Source organism: Pan paniscus, chromosome 12, assembly GCF_029289425.2.
Source record: "Pan paniscus chromosome 12, NHGRI_mPanPan1-v2.0_pri, whole genome shotgun sequence".
NCBI lineage: Eukaryota > Metazoa > Chordata > Mammalia > Primates > Hominidae > Pan > Pan paniscus.
In genome coordinates, this window is record NC_073261.2 from 38,757,666 (window position 1) to 38,782,596 (window position 24,931).

At 44.0% G+C, this 24,931-nt stretch overlaps 1 protein-coding gene across 1 annotated transcript; it reads right to left on the reverse strand.

Annotated features, from left to right (window-relative positions):
- Positions 1-15,688: 15,688 nt before the first annotated feature.
- On the reverse strand, positions 15,689-21,930 carry SPMIP9 (sperm microtubule inner protein 9). The gene is made up of 4 exons (XM_008975833.4): positions 20,650-21,930; positions 19,707-19,743; positions 18,871-18,963; positions 15,689-16,311 (listed from the first exon to the last, which is right to left on the reverse strand). The coding sequence occupies exons 1-4, from the start codon at positions 20,790-20,792 to the stop codon at positions 15,889-15,891; spliced, it is 696 nt and encodes a 231-aa protein (XP_008974081.2). The 5' UTR covers positions 20,793-21,930; the 3' UTR covers positions 15,689-15,888.
- Positions 21,931-24,931: the final 3,001 nt, after the last annotated feature.

Sequence of the window (24,931 nt, forward strand, 5' to 3'; positions counted from 1 at the left end):
AAACAATTGGAGGTTTATTTTATTCTGCGGGACACTCTAGACCTGACGAGACTGCTGTGTACCACTCAAAAATCCAACCTCCTTCTCACTGCCATTTCACCATCCCTAGGGCAGGGCCCTTATCCACAAGGTCCAACTAGGCTCATAACTTGTCCAAGCACCAGGATGCAGGAGGGGAAGGGCATGGCCTGGGAAGAGGCATATACCATTTTTGCTTATGGCCCATTGGCTGGGATCTAGTCACACGGCCGTGTTTTATGCAAGGGAAGCTGGGAAATGTAGTCTTTATTCCAAGTGGCCATTGCTCAGCAAAAATCTCAGGTGTCTGTTAACACAGAAGAGAAGATGGCTATTGGGGAGAATCTAGCAGAGCTCAATCTAAGGAAGAATATCCTCGAGAACAGAAAGGTCCTGTACTGGGATAGGATGTGGCAGTGCGTGCCCTGCCACCTGGAGAAGTCATCACGCCAGGAGAGAACCACAGCTCAAGGCAGTCAGATATTCACTCAGTCCACAACTCAATTCTTTCTCAGTCACCACAGCCAATATACTGGCCTTCCTGTTCCATGAGCACACCCAGCACTCTTCATCAGATGGCTTTGTGCTTGCCACCAAAGAGCTTCTGCCCAGAGTTTCTCCTGTCATTTCGGTCTCAGAGAGATCTCCATTTTTTTTTCTTTTTTTTTTTTTTCTGAGACGGAGGCTTGCTCTGTGGCCCAAGCTGGAGTGCAGTGGCACGATCTCGGCTCACCGCAACCTCTGCCTCCTGGGTTCAAGTGATTCTCCTGCCTCAGCCTCCCTAGTAGCTGAGATTACAGGTGCCCACCACCACACCTGGCTAATTTTTGTATTTTTAGTAGAGATATGGTTTCACCATGTTGGCCAGAATGGTCTGGAACTCGTGACCTCAAGTGATCTGTTCACCTCACTCTCCCAAAGTGCTGGGATTACAGGCATGAGCTGCCGCAACTGGCTTGCATTTTTTTTTTCATAGTGTTTATAATCTCTCTCTTTCTCTCTTTTCAGAGACGGGGTCTTGCTTTATTTCTCAGGCAAGAATGCAGTAGTACAATCTTGGCTCACTGAAGCCTCAACCTCCAGGACTCAAGGGATCCTCCTGCCTCAGCCTCCCAAGTAGCTGGGACTACAGGCACACGCCACTAAATCTGGCTTTTTTATTTTTTGTAGAGATAGAGGTCTCACTATGTTGCCAAGGCTGGTCTTGGACTCCTGGGCTCAAGCAATCCTCCCGCCTTGGCCTCCCAAAGCACTGAGATTGCAGATGTGAGCCACTGCACGCAGCAGCCCTTATAATCTTGAGATAGACTACTAGGGTTCAAATCCCAGCTCCACCATTCACTAGCCGTCTGACCTTTCTGTGCCTCAATTTTCTCATCTATAAAATCGGGATGATAATAGTGCCTGTCTTTACCTATAAAGTTAAAGTTAAAATGGTAAATTTTATGTGTGTATTTTATTGAGCATTTTCAAATTTTATGTGAGCATTGTTAAGAGCACTTGGTTATCTCTTTCAGGTTTTCACCCCCAGGCTCCTTGCGGGTCACCAATAATAACCTTGTTGCTATTAATACATCCAGTGCTAAGTCCTCAGTCCTGGCCCAGCAACAGCATCTGACACTGCTGATCCGCAGGTTGCTCCCTCCTCCCTGTCACCTTTCTTCACGTGATCTCCAGAACACCAGACCCCTGTGGTTTTTGTCCCACCTCAAAGCTCCCTCCATCTGCCTGACCTTTCAACTTTGACCTGCCCTAGACCTCAGTCCTCGGACCACTTCCACACCTTGGCAAGGGATTGAGTCTCCCGATTTTCAATGCCATCCATATGCTGTTAATTCCTGAGGATCTATCTCCAGGCCCTGACCTCTCTCCTGGACTCTGCCCTGTGTAGCCAGCTGCCTCCTCAAATCCTAGAGGCATTTCAAACTTAATATTTCCAAAACCAAACTGATCTTCCCCAAACTCATTTGAACTATCGTTTTCTCCATTTCAGTGAAAAGCAGGTCACCTTTCCAGTTTGCACAAGCCAAAAAATGGAGTCATCATCAATGTCTCTCTCATGTACTCCACAGCCAATCTGTCAAGAAATCTCAGGCTCTGCCTTCACACACAATCAAAATCCAACCATTTCTCCATCTTCTCCACCTCCACAGTGATTGCTGTGGTCCACGCCACCCCTACCTCTCACCTGGATTATCCTGCTTCTCCCTTTGTCCCCTCTGTCTTTTCTCAATCCAGTGGTCAAAATGATTCTTCTAAAACAGAAACCAGGCTGGGCGTGGTGGCTCACACCTGTAATCTCGGCAATTTGGAAGGCCAAGGCAGGTGGACAACTTGAAGTCAGGAGTTCAAGACCAGCCTTGCCAATATGGTGAAACCCCATCTCTACTAAAATTACACAAATTAGCTGGGTGTGGTGGCATGCACCTGTAATCTCAGCTACTCGGGAGGCTGAGACAGGAGAATTGCTTGAACCCAGGAGGCAGAGGTTGCAGCAAGCCGAGATCGCACCACTGCACTCCAACCTGGGGAAAAGAGCGAGACTCTGTCTCAAAAAAATAAAAAATAAAAATAAACAATAAAACTGAAACCAGGTTATGTCACCCTTTGTTCATTACTTTGCAGTGGCTCCCGTCTCACTCGAAAGAAGAGTCGCAGCCTTTGTAAGGGCTTACCTGTACCTAGACAGTCCTGAGAAACCTTGTAACCACCCTGACACTGCCTCCCAGGCACCTCCCCAGGGTCTGCCCTTCCTGTTCCTTCAGTCCCAGTCCTCCCCGTGCAAAGGGCTCCCCTTCTCCAAGGTGTTGCTCAAATGCCACCTGCTCTGAGGAACCTGGTGTCATAACTCTGACATCGTCCTACCTGCTTTGTCTTTCTCCACTCCACTTACGACCTTCCAACATGCCACATTTCCCTCATTTTATTTATTGTTATTTTCCCCAATTAGAATGGAATCTCTTTGTCTTATTATTATTTTCATTTTTGCTATATTCCCAGTACTTAGAATTGTGCCTGGTACACAGGTGTTAAATATGTATGTGCTAAATGAGAGAAAAATGATTGAATTAAAAATCATTTTTCTCCAGCATTGTGGGTCTGTTTCTTCATAGTATAAAGAACTCAGATGTGTTATTTATGTTGCAAATATTTTCCTACTTTGTTCTTTGCCTTTTATTTATTTATTTTTTTTCTTGGCAGGGTCTCACTCTGTCACTCAGGCTGGAGTACTGTGGCATGATCTCGGCTCACTGCAGCCTCCACCTCCCGGGTTCAAGTGATTCTCCCACCTCAGTCTCCCAAGTAGCTAGGACTGCAGGAGCACACCATCATGCCTGGCTAATTTTTGTACTTTTGGTAGAGATGGGGTTTCACCAGGTTGCCCAGGCTGGTATTGACCTCCTGGACTCAAGGGATCTGTCGGCCTCAGCCTCCCAAAGTGTTAGGATTACAAGCATGAGCACCTGCACTCGGCCTGCCTTTTTATTTTATGGGGTTTTTTTCCATGCAGGAAGTTTGATTATTATGTACGCAATGTATAATTTAATTTTTTAATTTGTAGTTTCCAGATTTTATGTCATACTGAGAGAAACTTTATTTTTATGTGTGTTTGTGTCTGTGTGTTTTATATATAAATATTTGTTGTAGTAAAATACACACATAAAATTTACCATTTTAACTATTTTTAAGTGTAGAGATCTATGACATTAAGTACATTCACACTGTAGTGCAATCATCATCACCATCCATCTCCAGAACTTTTCAACCTCCCAAACTGAAACTCTGTACCACTGAATAATAACTCCCCATTTCTTCCTTCCCCAACCCCTCACAACCACCATTCTTCCTCCTGTCTCTATGAGTCTGACTACTCTAGGCATCCTATACAAATGGAATATATATTCTTTAATGTTTGGAAATTAATGGACATGTTCTGGAATGTTGCAAAGCCAAAACATTCTTTTTAATTTTTTAAAAGTAGATACAGGGTCTTGCTTTGTTGCCCAGGCTGCTCTTGAACTCCTGGGCTCAAGAGATTGTCACACATCAGCCTCCCAAAGTGCTGGGATTACAGGCATGAGCCACCACTCCAGGCCCCAAAACATTCTTGAGATACACTATGGTTTGGATATGGTTTATCTGCACCAAATCTCATGTTGAAATTTGATCCCCAGTGTGGCAGTATGAAGAGGTGGAGCCTACTGGGAAGTGTTTGGGTCATGGGGGCAGGTCCCTCATGAATGGCTTGGTGCTGTTCTTGAGGAAGTGAGTGAGCCCTTGCTCTCAAGGGACTGGGAATGAATTCGTGCCCAGAAGAGTAGGTTGTTATAAAGCCAGGACACTCTTCATGTTTTCTTTCTTCGTTTGAGTCCACTTACCCTTTGACTTTCTCTGCCATATTATAACACAGCATAAAAGCCCTCTTCAGAAGCCAGAGCCATGTCCTTGAACTTCCCAGCCTGCAGAACCATGAACGAAATATACCTCTTTCTTATATAAATTACCCAGTCTCATGTGTTCTTTTATAGCAACACAAAATGGACTAGTAAAAGATATTTCTTTTTTTTTCTTTTTTTTTTTTTGAGATGCAGTTTTGCTCTTGCTGCCCATGCTAGAATGCAATGGCTTGATCTTGGCTCACTGCAACCTCTGCCTCCTGGGTTCAAGCAATTCTCCTGCCTCAGCCTCCCAAGTAGCTGAGATTACAGGTGTCCACCACCACGCCCAACTAATTTTTTGTATTTTTAGTAGAGACGGGGTTTCACCATGTTGGCCAGGCTGGTCTCGAACTCCTGACCTCAGGTGATCCACTCACCTCAGCCTCCCAAAGTGCTAAGATTACAGGTGTGAGCCACCACACCCCAGCCGTAAAAGATATTTCAATCTATGCATGCTCTGATCCACCTTACCCTAGCTCCCTAGTTATAGTTTATGTCCAGCAAAGACTTGTCACTCTCTGTCCAAGACTTCCAGGGGCTGTGCATTCTCTTCTGCTATTTCTCAATGTGTGATTCACATGGCACCAGTGACTCAGCCGCCAGTGAACCATATAAAACAATAGATTACTGGAGTTCACACCAGATCTAATGACTCTCCACCCAGACCTGGCAGAACTGAGGAATCAGCATTTGACCCAGGCACTCCACTGCCATCCCCTGCTAGGAACTCTCAAAGATCAACTGTGAGTGACCACTTGATCTGGAAGAGGGCGCACTGCCATGGAAGCCTGGGGCCTAAACCCTCACCCCTTGGTTGCTGGTGCTTTCTGTGAAATGAGTGTAAGAATTCCTGTGTCACAGAGAAGAAATGAAGTTGGAAGATGATACCCTCTGTGGCCATGTTTTGTAAGCTCTGAAATATATATATAACATAAAAAAGCTGTTAGCATTACCTTCAAGCCCCCAGTCCGGTCTCTGCAGCCTCTGCCACGGGGTCCCTCCCAAGGCCAAAAAAAGACAAAAGCATCCATAGAGTTGACATCACGGTGGTGGGGCGCAGCAAAGAATCTACAAGTAAGGGTGGGAAAATAAGTGTTATCAATTCTCTTTTATATTGATAATTGAAAGAAACACTCTATTAACCCTTTAAAAATGTTAAGTGCATTCATGTACTTTCTTTTTTGTATCTTGTAAGATGGGTATAATTATCCTCCCTTCAACACATGAGAAACCGAAAGGTCAACATGAGATTTTTATGGGAGGAGAAAGCCAAACCCAGCTCAGCCAATCGCAGCTCAGCTACCACCCGTGTGACATTTGGCCAAGCCACCTGAGGCCTTGGTTTTCTCTGCTACAACATAGGCCCGATGGCTGTATTCACTCAATGGTGAAGGCAGGTATTGAGTAAGATAAGGTATGTGCTCAGCCCAACATGGGGGTTGGCACATTGCATGACACTGTGAGTCTAGTTCCAGGATACCTGCTCCCGATTCTCTGCTCTCAGCCTAATATTGAGGAACTTCAGGGGACCCTAAAAAATACAAGAGGAATGAAGGCAGATGGGGATGGCTGCTAGAATCTGGCCATGCTCTGCCCAGCAATAAAGACTATTAAGATGTCTTAATGAGACTATTAAGATGTCTGTTGACCAAAGCAGGCTCCCCCTGGATCTATTCACTAAACACAGCTATTGGACCAGGGCAGAGCTGGGACTAGGAAGACACAGGGGATGATCGAGACACCACCCAAACCCAATTTGGAATTCCTATTGTCCTGCTTTTCCCCAAAGGCAACTTCAGTTGGAGAGAGTAGAATTCAGTGGGCAAAGTTGTGAGCCATCCTCAGGAATGTCTGTCTGGGTCACTTTACCTGATATTGCCAGGTACTGATAGCTTCCTTGCTCCCTGCCTGGAGCCTGAAGCTGCTGGGGGCAGTTACAGAAGACAACTGGAGCCCTTCTGTCTCTTTCCTGTGCAGGCCCTTGGAAAACCGTTGCTCTCTCTCACCCTCATTCCTTCCTTCAATATTTGTTGAGCACCTGCTATATGCCAGGTTTCAAGAGCAAGAAAGAAATTTAAAACACTCCAAAAGATTTTCAAAAAAGAAATTATTCTAAAGATAATACATATTAAAATTAAATATGGCTGGGCGTTGTGGCTAACCCTGTAATCCAGCACTTTGGGAGGCCGAGGTGGGCAAATCACTTGAGGTCAGGAGTTTCAGACCAGCCTGGCCAACAGGGCAGAATCCCGTCTCTACTAAAAATAGAAAAATTAACCGGGTGTGGTGGCACATGTCTCTGTTAGAAACAAGTGCTCGGTGCCGCAAAGAAGAACCAGCACTCAGGCAAAAAGTTTTCTCAGTAAGGCAATTACTTCTACAGAAGGGTGCTGCCTGCATCAGCCATGATCACAAGAGTACCCCAACAAAGGAGAGAAGGGGTTTTTATCCCTAACGCAGTTCTTGTTTCTGTGTCCTTTCCCCATTGGCTGGAGTTGGACCTCACAATCTAAGCTGACCTGATTGGCTAAGACTTAAAATTCTCCAAATAGAGTAAACGCGCAATTTGCTAAAAGAGGAGTGGGGAGGAGAGACTGTCTGTTACTTACTAGGCAGGAGGGAAGGCATGCCTAGGCATGCCTGGATATGTATGGGTACAGCAAGGGGGTTGGTTACAGAACAGAAGGAAGTTTGAACCTCTTTCTAAATAAGGTAGCGAGACGAGGACTTTGAAGGCCAAAGTGGAGAAAGGGGAAAGCAGGGAGAAGGGCTAGCTTATAACCTTACAACTTATAAACAGGGAGGTAAGTTTTGAAGAGGAACTTAGTTGTGCTAACACCTGCAATCCTAGCTACTCTGGAGGCTGAGGCATGAGAATCGCTTGGACCTGGGAGGTGGAGGTTGCAGTGAGCTGAGATCACGCCTGGTGATGGAGCAAGACTCTGTCTCAAAAAAAATTTTTTTTTGAAAAATAAAATATAGCTCACAATGATTGAGCAGTCACTGTTTGCCAGGGCAGGCACTGGGTATTCACTCTTGGACTCCTCATAGCCCCCTGCTGAAAGATGTAGGAACAAAGGGACTTAAGAACACAGAGAGCAAACTGTTAGGGACAGGGGGTTGTCAAGGCAGGATTCTTCAGAGGAGGCTGTGTAAGCTGTCAGCTGGGGGAAACTGGGGGAAACCAGAAGAAAGAGTTGTTTACAAAAAGTAACAGCAAGTGGAAGGCAGGAGGTGGGAGAGGGGTGAATATGCGTGTAGGGCAGGTTGAGATGGGGTTGGAGGGAGGGGTTGCTGCCTCCTAGGAAGGGCCTTACGCTGTGGGACCCCCCACGTGGTGGTTATACAGGGAGATGATGAATATGTAATCAGACCTGTGTTTTATGATTCCTCTAGAGTTAAACTGGGGAGGACTGCAAGGGCCGTTCCCGGGTGCCATAGAGGAGGCCTGCTGCAGTGGGGTCTGAATGGAGGGTCAAATTCGAAGGAGATTTCTGAGGCAAAATCTTAGGATTTTAGTAGCTATTTCTCAGAGCTGTTTCCTCAGCCTCCTGTGGGAAGGTGCAGCAAGCGCCTCAAAAGCAGCGTGTTGGGGTCTCAACTCATCCTTCTCTCCTGTGCCTGATCCCTTCCTGGGCTCCCCTACCGCTGTCCTCTCCTGTGCCTGATCCCTTCCTGGGCTCCCCTACCGCTGTCCTCTCCTGCTCCAGCAGATTCAGGTCATGGCTCACCTTCTTGCTCTGTCCACCTAGGGGAGAGACAGTGATGGTCTCTCCAGAAACAGACATTTCCAAGGAGGTTTCTGAACATCTCAGATTAAGAACTAGCGAAGGATATCTCTGAATCCAGCTGATCTTCTTGGTCCAGGTAGTTGTTCACACTGATGGCTATTAATCAATGAAACTTGGACATTAGGGAGCAAGACAACCGTTTTTATTAAAGTTTTAGAATAGGCCGGGCACGATGGCTCACGCCTGTAATCCCATCACTTTGGGAGGCCGAGGTGGGTGGATCATCTGAGGTCAGGAGTTCAAGACCAGCCTGGCCAAGATGGCGAAACCCTGTCTCTACTAAAAATACAAAAAATTAGCATGCACCTGTAATCCCAGCTACTTGGGAGGCTGAGGCAAGAGAATCGCTTGAGCATGGAAGGCAGAGGTTGCAGTGAGCCGAGATCGTGCCATTGCATTCCAGCCTGGGTGACAGAGGAAAACTCTGTTTCAAAAAATAAATAAATAAAAATAAAAAAATAAAGTTTTAGAATAAAACTTTTATTTAGAATAAAGTGACATGCAAGTTTTCAAAAATGACTAAAACTTTAGGGTTGGAATCAAATCTGGGATTTAAATTCTGGCTTTGTTACATGTGGACTTGAGCCAGGTACTTAACCCCCCTCAACCTCTGTTTCTTCATCTGAATATGAAGACGAAATATGTGTGGTGTGTGCAGCAAATATGTATTGTTACTAATGTTTTCACCTCAGCTAAAGCATTTTGTAGAAATTCCATGTGTTAAAACCATCAGCTGATCCACATGACCTGTCACTGAAAAAAAAATTATTTATTAAGAAGCATTGAGATGTAGTAAGCTTTCTTTTGTAGATACTTTCTTTTATAGACATCTTAGAAGGCATGTTATGGATAAAACAGATACACTAAAGATTGTAACAAGATAGGGAGAAAGGAATGTACTGACCAGGAAGCATTTTACAACTGATGAAGAGATAAAGGGTCTTTGAAAAGTTATTCCACCTCACCAGGGATCAAAGAGACTGTACTCTTATCAAACTAATAGGCAGTCTTCTTCCTTTCTTTTCTTTCTCTTTCATTCTTTCTTTCTTGAGAGTAACAGGGACGATAAGGACACTGTGAATTAACTACTCTCATAAATGGCTAGTAGTATTCTAAAGAGATACAGCTTTCATTTTTTCTTTCCTTTTCTTTTCTGCCTCCCTTCTTCCCTCCTTCCTTTTCCTCCCTTCCCTTCCCCTCCGCCTGCCTGCCTTCCTTCCTTCCATTTTAATGTTTTATTGTGGATAATTTCAAACATACCCAAAAGCAGAGAGTAGGATCATGAACTTGCAAGCACCTGTCACCCAACAATTTTTATTTTGTCACTGATATTGTTTGACCTATTTCCTACCCCCATCAACGCTTTTTGCTAGAGCTTTTTTAAAATAAATTTCAGACATCAATTCTTCAGTTAATATTTCAAGAGAAAATGATCTCTAATAAATAAATGCTTAAACATAACCAAAATTCCCTCATCACACCTAACAAAATTAGTAACCATTTCTTAATATTAAAAATACATCTGATTAGAAAGTAGTAGTTGGTAATATGCTTCAAGAATGTGTTCATGCATTTCGACCCAGTAACTTTGCTTCTCCTTTTCTTTTTTTACTTTTCTTTTTTTGTTTTTTTTTTTTTTTTTGAGACAGAGTCTCTCTCTGTCGCCCAGGCTGGAATGCAATGGTGCGATCTCGGCTCACTGAAACCTCCACCTCCTGAGTTCAAGCGATTTTCCCTGCCTCAGCCCCCGAGTAGGCAGGATTACAGGTGCCCACCATCAGGCCTGGCTAATTTTTGTATTTTTAGTAAGACAGGGTTTCGCCATGTTGGCCAGCCTGGTCTTGAACTCCTGACCTCAGATGATCCACCCGCCTGTGCCTCCCAAAGTGCTGGGATTACAGGCATGAGCCACTACACCTGGCCTGCTACTCCTTTTCAACCTAATTACAGAAAAAAGGTTTATATTGTAAAAAACATCCTGTTATTTGTAAGAGAAAATGCATAATGGAAAAAATCTTGAATAGCTAACAATAGTAAATTATGGTATGTTCATGCAGTGATGTTTATAAAGTTTTAAAATTCACGCAATGATGCAAAGTTTTAAGGTTGAGTGGGAATGTTGATAGTTAATGCAATTAAAATCAAGCAGGATTTAAAATTACAGTATTCAATATGATCCAGCAATCCTACCACTGGGTATTTCTTCAAAGGAAAGGAAACCAGTATATTAGAGAGGCATCTGCAGTCCCATACTTATTGCAGCACCATTCACAACAGCCAAAATATCAATCAACTTAAGCGTCCATCAACAGACAAATGGTTAGAGAAATGTGGTATATATTCGAATGGAAAACTCTTCAGCCACAAAAAGGAATAAAATCCTGACATGGATGAACCTGGAGGACATTATGGTAAGCAAAAGAAGCCAGGCACAGAAAGACAAAAATTACATGTTCTCACTCATATATGAAGTCTTTTTATTTTTTTTTTTGAGATGGAGTCTTGCTCTGTCGCCCAGGCTGGAGTGCAATGGCGCAATCTCGGCTCACCGCAACCTCTGTCTCCCGGGTTCAAGCGATTCTCCTGCCTCAGCCTCCCCAGTAGCTGGGATTACAGGCATGTGCCACCACGCCTGGCCAATTTTTTTGTATTTTTAGTAGAGACGGGTTTCTCCATGTTGGCCAGGCTGGTCTTGAGCTCCCAACCTCAGGTGATTTACCCGCCTTGGCCTCCCAAAGTGCTGGGATTACAGGCGTGAGCCACTGCGCCTGGCCATATAAGAAGTCTTTTAAAAAGTTAATCTCACAGAAATAGGAAGTAGAATAGTGGTTATTAGAGGCTGGGAAGGGTAGGAGGGGAAGCAAAATAGGGAGAGGTTGGTTAAAGGATACAAAATTATAGCTAGAAAAGAGAAATAAGTTTTACTGTTCTACAGCACGATAGAGTGACTAGAGTCAACAACAATTTATCATATACTTTCAAATAGCTAGAAGAGAGGATTTTGAATGTTCCCAAGATAAAGAAATGATAAATGTTTGAGGTGATGAATATACTGGTTACTCTGTATATTAGTCAGGGTTATCTAGAGGGACAGAACTGATAGGATATATATATATATGGATATCCTATATACAATAGGATATCCTATTGTATATAGGATATCCATATATATATATATATAATATAATATATATATATGGGAGCTTATTATTAACTCACACAATCACAAGGTCCCACAACAGGCCACCTGAGGAGCGAGGAAGCCAGTCCAAGTCCCAAAATTGAAGAACTTGGAGTCCATGTTCGAGGGCAGGAAGCATCCAGCACGGGAGAAGGAGGTAGGCTAGGAGGCTAGGCCAGTCTAGTCTTTCCACATTTTTCTACCTGCTTTATATTCTAGCCAAGCTGGCAGCTGATTAGATGGTGCCCACCCAGATTAAGGGTGGGTCTGCCTTTTCCAGCCCACTGATTCAAATGTTAGTCTCCTTTTGGCAACACCCTCACAGACACACCCAGGATCAATACTTTGCATCCTTCAATCCAATCAAGTTGACACTCAGTATTACTGTCATCGCACCCTGATTAGACCACTACACATTGCATATATCAAAACATCACCATGTACTCTACAAATATGTACAATTATTATGTGGTAATTTTTTAAATAATAATTTTTTAAAAAGAAAGAAATCAACCAGGGGGATGATACAAGAAATAGAAAGTAGGCATGAAAAAATACCTTAATAAAATGTATTATTGCCTAAAAACAGAAAAACAAAAATAATTACAGAATTCAGTGTGAACTTTGTAAACATGTGTATAAAAGGTCTCACTGACTATCTCAGGCACTGTTCAGTGTTCACTCGTAAGATAGGAGCATTATTAATGCCTCTTACAGATGAGAGAATTGAGGTTCAGAGATTTTCTAGAACATCTCTCAGCTAGTAAATAGTAAATTAAGGCATGGGTGAAGCCTCAGTTTTGTCTGACTCCAAAATCAAGATTTTGGCCGGGTGTGCTGGCTCACACCCGTAATCCCAGCATTTTGGGAGGCCAAGGCAGGTGGATCACCTGAGGTCAGGAGTTTGAGACCAGCCTGGCTAACATGGTATACCCCATCTCTATTAAAAATACAAAAATTAGCTGGGCTTGGTGGCATGCACCTGTAATCCCACCTACTTCGGAGACTGAGGCAGGAGAATCACTTGAACCCAGGAGGTGGAGGTTGCAGTGAGCTGAGACGGCGCCATCACACTCCAGCCTGGACAATAAGAGTGAAATCCTGTCTCAAAAAAACAAAACAAAACAAAAAATCAAGATTGTAACCTTTATCCTGCCACCCTGGCATCAAAATGTTAACAGTAGTTATCACTGAGTAGTGGGATTTTATAGGTGGTCTCCTTTTCTTCTTTCAAACTTTTCTTCACTTTGCAGTATTTTCTACTGAAGGCATTATTAATTTTATGTTAGAAAAAATATTATCACATTACATATCTAAAATTTCATAATTACAACTAAAGAGGAACATATTTGGAACATTTACTAGATAAAAGGGCTAACATGTCAATGTACAAAGAGCTCCCATAAATTGATGAGAAGAGCCAGGCACGGTGGCTCACGCTTGTAATCCCAGCACTTTAGCAGGCCGAGGAGGGTGGATCACTCGAGGTCAGGAGTTCGAGACCAGCCTGACCAACATGGAGAAACCCTGTCTCTATTAAAAATACAAAATTAGCCAGGCATGGTGGCGCATGCCTGTAATTCCAGCTACTAGAGAGAGTGAGGCAGGAGAATCGCTTGAACCTGGGAGGCAGAAGTTACGGTAAGCCAAAATTGCGCCATTGCACTCCAGCCTGGGCAACAAGAGTGAAACTCCATCTCAAAAAAAAAAAAAAAAAAAAAAAAAAAAATTTGATGAGAAGAAATAAAACTCAAGAGAAAAACATGGGACTAGGAAACCCAAGGACGAATAATATAGAAAAAATTTCATGCTTGGCTAGTAGACAGGTAATTGCAAATTAAAACCATGATAAGGGCCGGGCACCGTGGCTCATGCCTGTAATCCCAGCACTTTGGGAGGCTGAGGCGGGTGGATCACGAGGTCAAGAGGTTGAGACCATCCTGGCCAACATGGTGAAACCCTGTCTCAACAAAAATACAAAAATTAGCTGGGTATGGTGGCACACACCTGTAGTCCCAGCTACTCAGGAGGCTGAGGCAGGACAATCACTTGAACCCAGGAGGCAGAGGTTGCAGTAAACCGAGATCATGCCACTGCACTCCAGCTTGATGACAGAGTGAGACTCCATCTCAAAAAAAAAAAAAAAAAAAAAAGATACCATTTTTCACCCATCAAATTGGCAAAAATTAAAGATTGATAATATCCACGTGCTGGTGAGGAGACAGGAAAAGAGACACTATCACCCACTGCGGTGGGATGGGGACTTTTGACTCGACTCTTCTGAACAAATTCTTAGTCTCTATTAACACTAAGCATCCATACCGTTTTACCAGCAATTCTACCTGTAAGATTCTGTCTTACAGAAATAAAAACATCAATAGGTAAGGATATATGTTCATGAATAGTTATCGCAGCACTATGCGTACAGGAAAAAATGGAAAAGCATGGCTATCCACTAATAATAAAATTGTAATACATCAATATCCATCAATTCAATGGAATATTAGGTAGTCATTAAAAATAATTAAATCCGTAAGTCGGGGGAAAATCAGCCTGCAGAGTATTGTGTCCAGCCTGGCTATTCCAGTGTGCCCTATAGTCCTGCAGCATTGGCATCAAGCATGTTCTCACTCATCTGTGGAGTCTTTTAAAAAGTTGATGTTATAGAAGTAGGAAATAAAATAGTGGGAGCTTGTTGGAAACGCAGAATGTACACCCCAGAACTACAGAACCAAAACTTGCATTTTAATAAGATTCCCTAGGGGAAACACTGGTGTACAGTATGATCCCAAAGCAAAAGATTTCTCATGGATTGGGCAAAGCTGGATAGTCACAACCAAAATCTATCCTCTCCTAAACTAATAAACCCCTCATTTTTAGCTGGGTACATGGCCATCCAGAATAAAGATTATACTTCCCGGCCTTCCTCAAGGTTTGGTATGGCTGTATAACTAAGCTCTGACCAAGGGGACAAGACAGTAAGTGAAGAATATAATTTCTGCATTTTGCTCGTAAAAGAAAAGTACCTGTATCCCCAGGTTATTCTTCTTTCTAACTGAAAAATGTCAACAACTGAATCAGCCACTGTATCACTCAGCTTGGGCTGCCATAACAAAATACCACAGACTGGGCAACTAAAACAACAGAATTTTCTCACAGTTCTGGAGGCTGGAAAGTCCAAGTTCAAGGTCCAGCAGGGTTTGGTCTCTGGTGGGGGCTCTCTTCCTGGCTTGGACACAGCTGCCTTCAGAGCGTCCTCCCATGACCATTCCTCAGTGCATGCACATGGATGGAGAAATCTCTTTCTCTTCCTCTTCTAATAAGGATGCCTATTAGAAGAGGTGTCCTGCTGGAATAAGGCTCTACTCTTATGACCTCAATTAACCTTAATTACCTCCTAAAAGTTTTATCTCCAAATACAATCACATTGGGGGTTAGAGTTTCAACATATGCATTTGTGGGATACATAATTCAGCCCATAGCATCCACCTTGGACCCAGAGATAGAAGCCACAACAAACATGTTCTACCCTCCTGTCTACCTCTGAACTATTAGACAATAGAGAAATAAACTAGCATGTTGGTCAAGCTACTGTGTTTTGGTTCTCTGTTATAGCAGCTTAACCTATTTCCTCACTGACTCACACGTATGTATGTTTACATGCATTCCACTGAGCAAGAAGAAAAGTATGAAACAATGCCCTTTAAACTGTTGCTGTTGATTGCTACAAGGTAGGAGTGGTGGATGAACTGAAATAAGAATATCGAGGGGAAAAGTTATCCAACAGCACCTCAGGTTTTTCGATCACAGCCAATATCTAGATGACTGCGGGAAACACACTTTTCCCCACTTTTTAAATAAATGCTTAAAACAGTAAAAATCTTTACAACAGGACTTTCGTTTTCCCCCAAGACCGAGTCTCTCACTGTTGCCTAGGCTGGAGTGCAGTGGCGCGATCTCAGCTCACTGCAACCTCTGCCTTCTGGCTTCAAGCGATTCTCGTGCCTTAGCCTCCCCAGTAGCTGGGACTACTGGGTGTAAGCCACCACGCCTGGCTAATTTTTGTATTTTTAATAGAGATGGGGTTTCACCATGTTGGCCAGACTGGTCTTGAACTCCTGACCTCAGGTGATCCACCTGCCTTGGCTTCCCAAAGTGCTGGGATTATACGCATAAGCCACCGCACCTGGCCAGGATTCTTAATTATAATGAAACATGACACAAATTTCAGTTCTAAATACACACTAATTTCCCCTCCCTCTCTCTCTTCCTCCCTCTGCAATGGGCATGCTGTAGCCCAGGGCAGCCCGGGGAGGGAGGTAGAATGAACATGATCCCAGGGTCCCAGTGCAGTTGGAACATCTTTCCAGTTTTATTTTCAGTTCTCCTCTCTGCACTCCAAGGTCATAGGATTTCCACATGCCCTTGGAAGAGCCTTTGGAAGGTATTTTCATCCTTCCTACTGGTAAAATGGCATCAAGGGTCCCCACCGGTTCAAGATGGGGACCTTGACTATATGGCAATGAAGACAGGGACACCCTGGCAGTAGCAGGTAGCCTTTGGCCATCTCTGCAGCAGGCTGGTGTTTGGGATCCAGGAGGCACGGAAAGTCAGCACTCTGGAGGACCTGGCTGGGGTCACCCTGGGCCAGGTGCAGATCGTGGGAAGCTGGATATGTGAAATGGAAGGTGCTGGTGAACTTGCGCTCCTCCTCCCTCGTGGCCTCATGTTCCTGTGATGGGAAGAAGCCGGGGAGTCCCAGGTCTTTGGCAGTCATGTGGGGTCTTTTGAAAGCAGGGTACCCATCTGTTAGCTTGGGGTTGGGGTTAGGGATGGGCCTGTAAAACTCTTTGTCCCGGAGTTGAGCATCGAGCTTTGCCTGCTGTGGAAACAAATCACACATGAATGGAGGGGTGAGAGAGACAAGAGATGATGTAGCTTTTCTTGGAAGCATCCAAGACAGAGCACACCCTTCTTTATTTTTTCAAAACTTTAAATTAGTCCTTGAATGGTAACATATACAACAAAGGGAATGCTGAAATTACACAAAAGGGTTTATAGTGAAACGTAAGTCTCTTTTCCACTCTCCTCCTCCCTCGGTTCCCATCTCCAGAGACAACCACTGCTATCAGTGCTTTTTGTATCTCTCTAGAAATATTTGATGTGCATATAAACATGTATGTGTATATCTTCTTCCCTTGGTTTGTACAGAAATGATGAATATTATATTCCATCCTACACTTTGCTTCCATTAAATAACATCTCAGAAACTGATCCATCTTTGTTTGTTTAGATCTTTTTTTAGTGGGGAAACCTCAGGACGGGAGAAGATTTTTAAGCAATCTTGAAAAGAGAAAATGATAAAGGAAAAAACTGATAAATCTAACTATATTAACAATTAGAATTCACATTCCCTGAAATATTTAGTGCAAAGACAAACCACAAACTGGAGAAGAGTTTATCCACATATATAACTGACAAATGAAAAATGCTTAGGGCCAGGTGTGGTGGCTTACGCCTGTAATCCCAGCACTTTGGGAGGCTGAGGTGAGTGGATCACTTGAGGACAGGAGTCCAAGACCAGCCTGGCCAACATGGTAAAACCTCGTCTCTACTAAAAATACAAAAATTAGCTGGGTGTCGTGGTGCATGCCTGTAATCCCAGCTACTCGGGAGGCTGAGGCAGGAGAATCGCTTGAACCCAGGAGGCGGAGGTTGCAGTGAGCCAAGATTGAACTACTGCACTGCAGCCTGGGCAACAGAGCCAGACTCCTTCTCAAAAAAAAAAAAAAAAAAAAGGGAAAATGCTTAGAATATTTTTTAGAACGTCTACAAATTAATAAGAAAAAGACAAGAAACCCAGTAGAAAAATGAGCAAAAGACATAAACAGACATTTTATAAAATAGCAAATCTCCATCGACAAATGAAAATGTGTCCAACCTCATTGTTAGTGAAATGAAAATTATGACCACAGGAAAATATGATTTTGCACCCACCAAACTGGCAAAAATTAAAATGTCTGCCAATACCAAGCAATGGCAAGATTGCAGAGCGGCAGAAGTAACTGTCTCCTGCTGACCATAATGTAAATTGGTGCAACTGCTTTGGAAAACAGTGATTTTACCTAATACTCCATGACAAACAATTCCACTCCTGGAATGGATAAACTCTTGAACATTAGGATGTGACTTATCTCATCTTCAATGCAGCATTTGGGAGTGGGAAGAGTAGGAATAAAGCACCCAAATGTCCACCAATAAGAAGAGACAGATACAGAAAAGACAAATACGGTACACTGTGGCATATTCATGCAATGTAATACTATGCAGCAGAAAATGAATAATATGCCATAATGTTTAGCAAAAAGTGACAATTGTGGAAGGGTACAAATCCAATATGTAATAAAGTTCAAAAAGGCAAAACCAAGGAATATATACATATAAGGTAAAATGAGTTTTTAGAAAAACACATAAGGGAATGATTTTTTTGGGGGGGATAGAGTCTCGCCCCGCCTCCCAGGTTCAAGCAATTCTCATGTCTCAGCCTTCCACGCAGCTGAAAATACAAGCGTGCACCAACACGCCAGGCTAATTTTTGTATTTTTTATAGAGACGGAATTTCACCATGTCAGCCAGGCTGGTCTCGAACTGCTGGCCTCAAACTCCTGGTCTCAAACCCCTGGTCTCAACTCCTGGCCGCCTCTGCCTCCCAAAATGCTGGGATTCCAGGTGTGAGCCACTGCGCCTGGCCTACAAGGGAATGATTAACCACTTCTGGAGATGGGAGGAGGAGTAAGTTTGCGGGTTACCCAAGAGGCTACAAGGTACTGCTAATGTTAATGTGCCATGTTTTAAGCTGTCTGTAATGGTTACATCGGTGTTTATCAGTGTAATTTTAACTCTAAATGTGTATTATTTACAATCTTTTGTATGCATGACATATTTGATGTACATTTGAAAACATACACACATGGCCGGCCACGGTGGCTCACGCCTGTAATTCTAGCACTTTGGGAGGCCGAGGCAGGTGGATCACGAGGTCAGGAGTTCAAGATCAGCCTGGCCAAGATGGTGAAATCCCATCTCTACTAAAAATACAAAAATTAGCTGACGCAGTGGCAGGCACCTGTAATCCCAGCTACTCAGGAAGTTGAGGCAGGAGAATCGCTTGAATCCAGGCGGGCGGCAGAGGTTGTAGTGAGCCGAGATCGCGCCACTGCACTCCAGCCTGGGTGATAGAGTTAAGACTCCTTCTCAAAAAGAAAAAAAAAATACACACACATACATGCACATGCACAGAAAAGATCTCTAAGTCATATCTCCTGGCATTGGATATTGTTCTAACAAGTGCCCAAATGTCCACATTTGTAATACAAATGAAGCAACAGAGAGGATTTCAGTAGGCAGTTGACTGAATGACAGGACTTGTGTGCCTTCCTACCTCTTGCGGCGTGACCCTGGAGTATCTGTGCTTCCTGTAGGGCTGATAGTCGACCATGTGGGAGCTTTGGTATATGTCTAAATCCACAGGGTCCTAAAGCACAAGGAGAATATAAAACAAGAGATTCCCTCGTCACTCCTCCGCTTAAAGCCATTCAATGGCTTCTTGCTGTTTGTAGGACAAAGGCCGACTTTGGGGCCTGACATTCAGAGCCCAAATGATCTGGCTGTGACCCATTTTTACCATCCCGCCACCTTCCTGCCTTCTCTACTCCAGCCTTACTTCCTCCCACTTGCATGGGCCTGGCATGTGCTCTTTCCTATCTCCTGATGGAAATGCAAGTTGCCCTCCTCACAGACTAGCAAACTCCTACCTATCCTCCAAGACCCAGACTAAATGTCACTTCCCCAAAACATCTCTCCCACCCTTTTATTCTCCACCTCCCAAGAGTTAAACCCTTTCCTTGTTCCTTACAACCCTCCACAACAGCACTTGCAGGGTGTACTGTGATGGATTTAATGAAGTACACTAGATCAGGTTTAGTGTACTTAGACATCTCTGCAGTCCCAAAGCCCAGGACAGGGCCTGGCACACTGTGGGTGCCTAATAAGTGCATGCTGAGTAAATAACTGAACCCCCAGAAAATTATAAAGAAGAAAACTCAGTTCTCTTCTTCTTCTTGTACCAAAAAAAAAAAACAAACAAACAAAACCACAAAACCCGAAACTATCATTACAGAAAGATGAGCTTCTAGAAGGAGCCTGGCCCTTCCAGGGCCTTGCTGAGGCTACCCAACCCTGAGGCCGTCACAGGGGACAGAAACCCACATCACTCACCTGTCCCGGGTATTTCACACCTGCCATGGCAAACGACCTAGACACAGACAAGTTGTTTAGCCCTGCTCTGCCACAGACAAGGAAAGTAGCCACTATCTTCAAGCTGTGCCAACCAAGCATGGCTGCCCCAGCTTTCTTAGCCCACTCCTCCCCATCTTCCCTGGGCTCCTACCCTGCATGTCACTCCATCATCAAGGGGTTGGTGGTGATACCAGGGTCCCTGGGACAAAGGGGCTGGAGCAGGACTCAGGAGGAATGAGGGCTGTTTAGAAGATCACATTTACTGATCAGGTTTACTGTTTGAGAGGTATAGCTGATCCTAGGGCAAGTGAAGTGCTGGTAAATGTTTAACAACCATGTTTTGAGGGAAAATAGGCCCTGGGTTTATAGCATCTGCCAATTTCTGTGGTGTAAATGCTCCTATCATGGCTCATTTCAGGCTATCAACATAATGTCATTGGCACTGAGTTACACAGATATGCACAGGATGGGCTCTTGTGAGCCAGTATGAACTGGCTCCAGCTCACATGTTCCTCTGAACCAGGCCTCAGCACTTCCCCTGGATGGAAGAAGGCCCAGGCCTAGGACTCAGAGCCACCTTGATTCACAGGGGAGTATCCAAGGTGAAGAAAGTTGCAAGACTCTGCATTCCCAGTTGAACAACAGTAGTTTGTAGGCCTAACACTGACCCCTCCCTTCCAGCCCTAAAGTCCTAGCGAGGGCCTCGCTGCACAGACTCCTTGTGTACGTGGCCCCTAGATCCTTAAGGGGTACTCCACTGCATTCCCAGGGAACCCTCCCCTAAGCCCCACTCTCTTCAGTAGACTGTGGCCCAGCAGGGTGGTGCCCAGACCTCAACCAACACCTGTATCCCCTTCCCTTTTGCTCACAGACAGCTTCTCTCCTAGGGCTGGGGACCAGCTGCCACGCAGACAGAGCCTACCGCTTCTTCTGCCAGGGCAAGACGACGCTCCTGCCCTCCCACCTCCAGGTGCCCTTGCCACATGGAGAGTCCTGTTGCTGTGTCCCACTGCCACGCCTGTCTTTGAGTTGAGCCCTGACCTGTATGATGAGGGTCCCTGTCATTGTGAGGTGAGTAAGTGGCTGCTTGGGGTGCCTGCAGGTCAGTTCCCTGTCCCTGGCTCACCAGAGCCAACATGAATCCTGGCAGCACTGGAAGGTCTTGGGAACCAATGCTTTCCGATACTCTACAGAATCTTCCTAGTCCTAGGAGAGGAAGGTAAATAGAGCCCATGTGGTTTACAACATCAGACTGTGTGTGACTAAATCCACTTCACACCACAGACGGCCACCCAGGCCTCTGCTGCCTGAAAGCCTGGCTCAAAATTGTCAAAATGTCACTTTTTGACATTCATAGTGTGTGGCTACAATAAAAAAAAAAATACAGAAACAAGCGTTGATGAGGATGTGGAGAAATTCCACTTCTAGTTATAAATAAAAAAGAATTGAAAGCAAGGGCTCAAATGGATACCGGTACACCAACGTTCACAACAGCATAGTTCACAATAGTCAAAAGGTAGAAACAACTTACATGTCCTTCAGAGATGAATGGATTTGGTATCTACGTACAATGGAATATTATTCAGCCTTAAAAGGGAGGCCAGGCACGGTGGCTCACGCCGGTAATCCCAGCAACTTGGGAGGCCGAGGCAGGCAGTTTGCCTGAGGTCAGGAGTTCCAGACCAGCCTGACTAACATGGTGAAACCCCGTCTCTACTAAAAATACAAAAATTAGCCGGGTGTAGTGGTGCACGCCTGTAGTCCCAGCTACTCGGGAGGCTGAGGCAGAAGAATTGCTTCAACTCGGGAGGCAGAGGTTGCAGTGAGCCAAGATCACACCACTGCACTCCAGCCTGTGTAACAGAGCGACACTCTGTCTCAAAACAAAATTTAAAAAAAAAAAAAGGGAAGGCAATTCTGACACGTGCTACAGCATGGATAAACCTTGAGGACATTATGCTAAGCAAAATAAAGCAAAATAAAGCAAAATAAGCCGGTCACAAAAAGAAAAATGCTGCATGATTCCACTTCTGCAAGGTACCTAGAGAAGTACAATTCATAGAGACAGAAAGTAGAATGACAGTTGCCAGAGACTGAGGAGAGGAATGGGGAGTTACTGTTTAATGAAGTTTCTGTTTCAGAATATTAAAAAAAGTTCTGGGAATGGATGGTGGTGATGGTTGCCCATTGTGAATGTACTTAATGCCACTGAATTATGCACTTAAAAGTGACTAAAATGATAAACTTTGTTATATATATGAAATTGTATATATATTTATATTTTATATATTTTATGTAATTATATACAAATATGTATATTTAATTTTATATATAATATTAAACACATATATGTTACATATATTATATACATAATTTTAATAATCCACCTTCTTTAAGGGACACCTCCTCTATAAAGCTTTCCTTTATCTCACTAGGTGCCACCATAGACTCATTTATCCAACCAATATTTACTGAGCACTTCTTTTGTGTTTGGGCATTGTTCTGAACTTTATAGATTCAAGAACAACAAAAATAGATGGAAATCTCTGCTTACATTCTGGTGAGATGAAAACACAGAGCAAACACAATAATAAGCAGGTAACCCTCCCTTAGATAGAGCAAATAAGCCAGGCGATGCACAAGAGGATGACTAGTGGGCACTTCAGATGGGAGGTCCAAGAAGGTCTCTCTGAGAGGGTGATGTTATAGTAGAGATCTGAAGCATGGGAAAGAACCAGCCATGCAAAGATCTGAGAATAAGGGGTTCCAGACACAGCAATCAGCTAGTGCAAAGCCTAAAGGCAGGAACCACTGAGAACAAGAACCACCAGCCATGTGCCTAGAAAGGAGTGAATGATGAGCAAGGTCAAGAGATTGAGTTGGCTGGGAATCTCTGGCATTCCTCTTCTTTACTGGAATGCCAACTTCCCCTCAGATAATTATTTCCTGCCTTTCTTTGAGTGTGTCCACAGAATTAATGTGTTAGAAATTTGGTCCCCAGCATGGCAGTGTTGGGAGGTGAGGCCTTTAAGATTTGATGAGGTGGTTAAGAGGGATTAATGCCACTCTCTTGGGACTGCGCTAATTCTCACCATAGTGAGTTATCACTCTCTCAGGACTGGATTAGTTAACCCAAGAGCCAGTTGTTGTAAAGTGAGGCCGCCCCTCATGTTTCGCCACTTTTGCATGCACTCGCTTGCCCTCCCACTTTTGTACCACGTTATGATACAGTATGAAAGGCCTTGCCAGAAGCTGCTGTCATGCCCTTGAACTTCCTAACCTCCAAAACTGTGAGCCAAATAAACTTCTGGGTTTTGTTGTTGTTGTTTATTGAGATGGAGTCTTGCTCTGTTGCCCAGGCTGGAGTGTGCAGTGGCGTGATCTCAGTTCACTGCAACCTCCACCTCTTGGGTTCAAGCAATCCTCCCACCTCAGCCTCCTGAGTAACTAGGATTATTGGCATGCGCCACCATGCCGAAGTAACTTTTTTTGTATTTTTAGTAGAGATAAGGTTTCACCACGTTGGCCAGGCTGGTCTGGAACTCCTGAACTCAAGTCATCTGCCTGCCTCGGCCTCCCAAAATGCTAGGATTACAGGCGTGAGCCACCAGGCCCAGCCTTAAACTTCTGTTTTTTATAAATTATCTAGTCTGTGGTATTCTGTTATAGCAACAAAAAATGGACTAAGACACTCCCCTTTGGGGATATCACATGGCATGGGTGGTGCTGATCCTACTCCAACTCTAAATGGGCATGTTGCCACCAGAATATTCCACTCTCTAGGCCACAGTGATTGATTCAGGGGGAGGCTCATGATCCAAGCTGGACTGATGAGTGCCATCCCTAGCTCTTGGGAAGGAAGAGCTGAAACAGCAGGCACTAAGAACCATGTGAGCCTGAAGCTGCCTGAAGCCACTGTATAGAGAAAGCCAGGCCAATAATAAAATCAGCACAAAGACAAGACTACCCCAGAGATAGAAACAGCAACAGCATTTTGACTAACACTGAGCCCCTGGATATAACCATGCCTGAAGCAAGCTTGATCTACATCTACACTTCGCAGTTTATGTGAGCCAGTACATTCCTTTTCTTGCTAAAGCCAATTTCAGTTGAGCTTCTGTAACTGCCAGCTGAAACAATACCTATAAATTCAAGGTTGGAGTGCTCACATAGTTATTTCTCCTAACTAACTGTGGGATTCTTGAGGGAAAGAGCTGGATCTTACTTTTTATTCCTCAGTGCACCGACACTTAAGCATGGGGATTTAAGAAGTGCTTGTGAATTAAATAAAACTGAAAGAGATGGCAAAGGCTAAGGCAAAGAACAGAGTGGCCACAGGGATAAGAGTGGAGGAGACAGCTGGGGCATAAGTGATTTTTGTGCCCCAAGTATGTATTTTTCAGAAAAATATTACCAAGTACATTTTTGGAGTCCTGAATTCAAATTCTGATACTTGCTATCCTCATGTCTTTGGGTAAATCATCTAAGATTAATAAAAGGCAGTTTGATCATCTGTAAAACAGAGGTAACACCTACCTGAAAAGAGTATAGGAAGTCAACAGATATGTCTGTGAAAGTGCTTGGTGTTCTTCAAACCAATATTTGCCCCCATATTTTTTGAGTTCCTGCTGTATCTCAGGCATTGTGCAAGGGCCTGGAATTATGGTAACGAAATAAAATAGAAATGGTCTCTGTCCTTACGAAGTTACAGTACAATGGGAGATAAATATGCAAATAATCACACAAGTGAGTCTTTCATTACAATTTTGACAAGTGCCATGAAGAAATGTGGAGTATCGGAGGTTGATCCAGTCTTGGAATCTGGTCAGAGAAAACTTGCCTCAAGTAATGACATTTTAACTCAGTTCTAAAGGGGAAGGAGACTTCTGTTCACTGCCCTAGGGCAGGAAATAGACTTCCCACGTGTAGGAGAGAGCCTGCTCTGCTGGAGCAGAGCCAGGAGGGACAAGGGCAACTCCAGATGAGGCTGGAGAGGGGATGCTACCTCATCACGCAAGTATGGGAAGAACTTTGACTTTATCCATTGTAGGCCACTGGATGATGATGATGATGGCTGGGACAGTTGGATGAGATGGCAGTAGATATGGAGAGAAGTGAGTAGGTTCAAAGGACGTTAGGAAAGTAGACCGCAGAGGATTTAATCATTATCAGAAAGAGGCAGTGGCAAGACAGTAGGGTCAAAA

Bases quoted from the DNA above. Each gene is read 5' to 3' on its own strand.
- SPMIP9 (XM_008975833.4), bottom strand. From the start codon at position 20,792: ATGACAGGGACCCTCATCATACAGGTCAGGGCTCAACTCAAAGACAGG. The intron at 18,964-19,706 runs GTGAGTGATGTG...CTTGTGCTTTAG, and splicing joins GTGTGAAATACCCGGGACAG to GACCCTGTGGATTTAGACAT. The intron at 16,312-18,870 runs GTAGGAAGGCAC...TTGTTTCCACAG, and splicing joins CCAGGGTCACGCCGCAAGAG to CAGGCAAAGCTCGATGCTCA.